The sequence below is a fragment of the Myotis davidii genome, unplaced genomic scaffold (assembly GCF_000327345.1).
Source record: "Myotis davidii unplaced genomic scaffold, ASM32734v1 scaffold815, whole genome shotgun sequence".
Lineage (NCBI taxonomy): Eukaryota > Metazoa > Chordata > Mammalia > Chiroptera > Vespertilionidae > Myotis > Myotis davidii.
In genome coordinates this window covers 493,815-499,369 of record NW_006288179.1, presented here as the reverse complement: position 1 = coordinate 499,369, position 5,555 = coordinate 493,815, and the positions used below count along the sequence as shown (strand labels likewise).

Genomic DNA, 5,555 nt, shown 5'->3' with positions numbered 1-5,555 from the left:
GTGGTGGAAAATGAGTAAGATTGACCTTGAGGGCTTACATGGGGACAACATGAGAACACTGGGAAGGTATATGTAGGACAGTAGTCCCTGATTGGGAGCGATTTTACCCCACCCCGGGGACATTTGGCAATGCCTGGAGACATTTTTGGTTGTCATGACTCGGGGGCACTGTTGGCATTAGTGGGGTGAAGCCAGGGATGCTGCAGTGTACCGGTTAACCCCAACAACAAGGCATGTCAGCGTCAAGGCAAGAAGCCCTGCTTTATATCATATTGAGCAGCACAAAGTACACAAATTACAACATTTTAATTTATAACACATTTTATAAAATTTACAAAACCAAAACACTGGGAGCTCAAAAAACTTGCCCTCACCTCATTATAGATTGAATTTGGGGCTTTGCATCCTGGGCAAAGTCCGCCAGCCCTGGCAGCTGGGATGTTTGGTCACCCTGCCCTTGCCTCCAGGTCTGTGTGCCTGCCCTGTGCCTGCCCAGTGGCACCTGCCTCAGGTGGCCCATGAGGGAATGTGACAGAAGCAGGTCTTTTAAGTGTCAGGCCAGTATTTGCTTTTTCCTGCCAATTTGCCCGTGGCCCCCTGGAGGGCATGCCTAGAGTGCCTTTGTGGGCAGCCAGTACCCAGACCAAGGTAACCCCCAGTTGAGGTGTGACCAGGTCAAAGCGCTGTGAGACGCTCACTCCCAGTGCTCCTATGACTGTCATCCTCACTCGGGTAAGTCCTAGGCTCCCTGGGTGTGCCAGCCTCTAACTGTTCCCCTGAGGTGGCCTTGCTTGCTCACCTCGTCTCTTATCCCCGCTGCTGCCAAGTCCTGGCATCTGTCCCAGCCTATATGACCTTTCTGTCCCAGGCCTGTGTCCTCCTTGTGGACAGAGGGCGGCTCTGCACCTCACCCTGAGCTGAAAGGGCTGAGGTTTAGGGCTCTGGTCCCAGGGTGGCCCTGCCCTCATTTCTGCTGCCGCCATCCCCAGAACATCTGCGTTCATCATTAAAATATGTGCACTAGCGTTCGTGAAAAGCTGAGCCTCCAAACATGGGGAAACCGAAGGTCAGCAGGGCTGTCCCCTCTGCGTGCCGGAAACCTAGGTCATCCCGGGGCTTATTGAAAACGGCCATGGAGACCTGCCTTCTGGCCCCAGCCCATTTGTAGTTGCCTGTGGAACTGAGGACAAACCTTCTGACCTCTTTTCTCACCTGCAAAGTGGAATAACCACCTTTCTCTAACGTTCCCTACAAGGCTGCCTCATGGGACCAGGAGGAGCAGAGGTGGAGGGGGGTGCGGAGGTGAGAGCATGCGATGAGGGCTGTGACCTGTCTCCCCAGGACATGCCCTACTACCGGTCCCAGTTTAAGAAGTGCGCAGTGGTGGGCAACGGAGGCATCCTCAAGAACAGCCGCTGTGGGAGGGAGATCAACAGCGCTGACTTTGTCTTCCGGTAAAAGCACCATCCTGGTCTGCACCTGCCACTCTGCCCCCACCCTCCTCCCTTCCCCTTGGTTGCCTCCCCCCCAATGCTGCCCTTTACATGGTTAATCCCCCACTCCCCACCCCTGTAGACCCTCATGCTCCAGGTTGTCACTTCTCTCTAGTGCTGTCCCCTTTGGGCACATGGTGGAACCTCTCAGAGCCTCAGTCTCCACATCTGCATAATGGAAGCAAATGGCATAACAGATGTGAAGAGACTCAGGACTCACTGGGGCCCCAGGCAGATCAGTCGGTGAGGCCTCTGGGTGGCCACCTTCCTGGTTGCGTCCTACTCTTCCAGAAGCAAAGCTTGGAACCAGGGTAGCTTTGTATCTAACACCAACTTGAACTTCACCCTGGCTTTGCCTAAGGTAGAGACCGGTCCTCATATTTCTTCTTCCTTATGTAGAGTCCCTCTTATCTTGGGGACCTTCACTTACATCTTTAGTCTGGATAATGAAGATGGGCCGAAAATGAGAGTTTAAAGCAGAGACCTAGGCTGAGGCTGCAGTGGGCTCTCCGGTTGTAGATTCAGTTATTGAGCTGCTAAGGGTTGGTGGGGGAAATGGTTGAATTGGCCCCTCTATTCCCAGGCCACAAAGATTCCACCCGGCTGGCCGCCTCCACATCCTTCTCTCATGTGACCATCCCTCCCCTGCCCCCTGCCCTTGCCCACTCCCCGCTCCATCGGGAATGACTGACCACAGGCCGTTGGGCTGCCTCGTCTCTTCACAGGTGCAACCTACCCCCCATCTCAGAGAAGTACACCATGGACGTGGGGGTGAAGACGGATGTGGTCACCGTGAACCCCAGCATCATCACAGAGAGGTCGGTGGCCCTCTTTATAGACCTGTGGGGTCCAGTATGGTAGCCACTGGTCACATGTGGCAACTGGCACTGAAGTGTGGCCAGACTAGAGTGAGATGTGCCATCTGTGAGTGTGACCACCCCCCTTTCCATGATGTAACGTGAAAAAGAGGATGGCCCCTATCTCATGAAATCTTTATATCGATTATATGTTGAAACGATAGCCTTTTGAGTATATCAGGTTAAATAAAATATATTATAAAAATTAATTGCACCCATTTTCTCCTTGTTTAAATGTGCTTTCTAGAACATTTAAAATGACTAGTATATATGTGGCCTGCATTATATTTCTTTTGGACAGTGCTGGTCTAGACTGTCCTCACCTAGTGATGGGTCAGAGTTACCAGTCTGTGAGGGGAGGGCAGCTCCCTATGCAGTGTGTCCAGGCAACACTGGGGAGGAGCCTCCTGCAAAGATCTCCTCCCCACCTGGCTCCCTCCTGGGATCTGTCTGGGAGGCCTCAGGGGAAGAGGTTCATGTGTTAAAACTCCACCTCTGTTTCATAGTCACACCATCCAGGTCAGATGAAGGGTAAGGAGGGGGAGTTGTTAAATTGGGTCAGAGGCCCAGGAACAGGGACAGTCAGCAGAGTGAAGGAGCATTTGACACCTGTGAGATGAGCCAACCTGAGGGCTGTTCAATGTAAAGGAAAGATGAGTGAGGGGCTGCTGGTGGTGCGGAGAGGGGCAGGCAGAGAGATCAGCAGCTGGTTTGAGATCCATGAGGGATCTTAGGGAAGCCGGAACAGGTGAATGCCCCCAGGGCTCCAGGGAAGGCCTCCACTCCCTCACCATCCCACTGAGCTCACCCCGCCAGCCTCGGCCATGTGAGTGCAGCATTGCTCTCCCCTGGCAGCCACACACTAGGTATCTGTCCCTTTGGGCCCTGACTTTCCTCTCCTGCACCCACTTACAAACACATACCTGTCCTGGGGACGCCTAGGCATTCATCGCTGAGGTGACTGAGATGAAAGTCCCTCCCTCCTTTGGAAAGACCCGAGGGTGCAGGGCTGGGGAAGCAAGGGCGCAGGGCTTGGGGGCCCGGAGGCCTGGGGGCCAGGGGCTCAGGGTGCAGTGGCTGACCCTCTCGCTTGCGCCCGCCCAGGTTCCACAAGCTGGAGAAGTGGCGGCGGCCCTTCTACCGCGTGCTGCAGGGCTACGAGAACGCGTCGGTGCTGCTGCCCGCCTTCTACAACACACGCAACACCGACGTGTCCATCCGCGTCAAGTACGTGCTGGACGACTTCCAGGCGCCGCAGGCCGTCTACTACTTCCACCCGCAGTACCTGGTCAACGTGTCGCGCTACTGGCTCAGCCTGGGCGTGCGCGCCAAGCGCATCAGCACCGGCCTCATCCTGGTCACGGCTGCGCTGGAGCTCTGCGAGGAGGTGCACCTGTTCGGCTTCTGGGCCTTCCCCATGAACCCTGCGGGCCTCTACATCACTCACCACTACTATGACAACGTCAAGCCCCGCCCCGGCTTCCACGCCATGCCCTCCGAGATCTTCAACTTCCTGCACCTGCACAGCCGCGGCATCCTCCGCGTGCACACGGGCACCTGCAGCTGCTGCTGAGGGCGCGCTGGCTGCCCTGCCCACCCGGCCCCCAGACCCTTGCTCCTCCTTTCCCTCCTGCGCTGGGCAGGGCAGGGCGAAGGTCTGGCTGGAAGGCTGTCTGTCACTACCTGGTAGTTCAGTTTCATGCTTGGGACCCACCCATGGGCCGGGAGACAGGGGTGGGGTTCGGGGCAGAGTCAGCTCTGTGCTGGGCATCCAGGGCCTTGGTCTGGGCCCCGTGTCTCTGCCCGGCCCACGGTGGCATGCTGCTGGGGATTGCCGGTGAATAAAGCACATTTCCCCTCAATGTTAGCATCCAAGAAAGAGAGCACACTGTATTGGCCTTGTCACAGCTAAAGGAAGGCCCCAAGGAGAATGGAAGAGAGAAGGCAAGATTTAATTCAATCTTTTGGGCTCCTGAGTTGCATTCCGAGGCCTCAGCCCTGATTTGCTGTCTAGAATCTCAGAGCTTAGCAGCCAGCTCAGCCACCAGACCCTCCTGTGACGACAGAGTGGCCCAGGGAGGTCCAGAGACTTATCAGCCAAGGTTACACCTACTGACCGAGCCCATTGAGTGACCAGTGAAAGCTAATGCGAGGGCTGTGCAAGGATCTTCGCAGAGACCCCACCAGCTGAGGAGGGCCACACCGGTTCATACACATCTTCACACACACAGTCTTGGTGCCTCTGGGTTCAATCCTGCAGCTGATCTTTTGATCAGAAGAACATAAACCAGACCAGCCATTTGCACTAAGGTTTTCAAGCCAGTGTTACCGACTCATAAGCGCTCAGTGATTTGCTTCCTCTTCTGGCTCCTTATTTCCAGCCCTGTGTTAGCCAGGAGTTATTTATAAGACCCGTTCCTCTTTATGTTCCCGAATACTGCAGAACGCCGCTATGTCGTGTTCCTGAACAGGAACCGTAAGGCTCGGCGATGAACCGAGTAAACGGTGAGCTCGGCGGCAGGAAGGCCATCATGGCCTGGGACACTAGCATCACCGAGGGATCTACTGCACAGGCGGGACCACCCGCGTGGCCAGTCAGGCAGCCCACGCACACATGTGCCCGCAGGGCCTGCACTGGGGGACGTTAGCGGTGTCCAGCTGAGAGGGATCAACAGGTCACTTCACAGCTGAAATGCATTCCCTTTGCTTCCGGCGTGATGTTTCCAACACTAACTCGGCCGTGCCGGATGGACACTGTTGATAAATTGCCTTAGAACTTAGTTTTGTAGAATCTGAGAATGTTAGTCCTGGGAGGGACTTCAGCCTCCTCCCTCTCTTTCTTTTTTCTCCCTCCTCCCCTTCTTTCCTTTCTCCCTCCCTCCCTTTCCTCCTCCTTCCTTCTCTCCTTTTCTTCCCTCCCTTCTGTAAACATGCCCATAACTTGTTCTGTTTTGATCTGGGCTTAGGTTTGGACATAATGATGAATATGGACACATCTCATTTTATTGCACTTCATATATGTTGTGTTTTTTAAAAAAATATATTTTTATTGATTTGGGGGAGGAAAGGAGAGAGATAGAAACATCAATGATGACAGAGAATCATTGATGGGCTGCCTCCTGCACACCCCCTACTGGGGACTGAGCCTGCAACCCAGGCATGTGCCCTTGACTGGAATTGAACCCGGGACCCTTCAGTCTTTGAC

At 54.8% G+C, this 5,555-nt stretch overlaps 1 protein-coding gene across 1 annotated transcript in view; it reads left to right on the top strand.

Annotated features, from left to right (window-relative positions):
• Nucleotides 1–5,355, top strand: part of ST8SIA5 (ST8 alpha-N-acetyl-neuraminide alpha-2,8-sialyltransferase 5) — a 61,828-nt gene extending 56,473 nt beyond the window's left edge. The window contains exons 9-11 of the mRNA XM_006759952.2: nucleotides 1,342–1,454; nucleotides 2,219–2,311; nucleotides 3,455–5,355. Of these exons, the coding sequence (XP_006760015.2) occupies nucleotides 1,342–1,454; nucleotides 2,219–2,311; nucleotides 3,455–3,923 (675 nt within the window). The 3' untranslated portion in view covers nucleotides 3,924–5,355. The remainder of the gene's footprint in view (nucleotides 1–1,341; nucleotides 1,455–2,218; nucleotides 2,312–3,454) is intronic.
• Nucleotides 5,356–5,555: the final 200 nt, after the last annotated feature.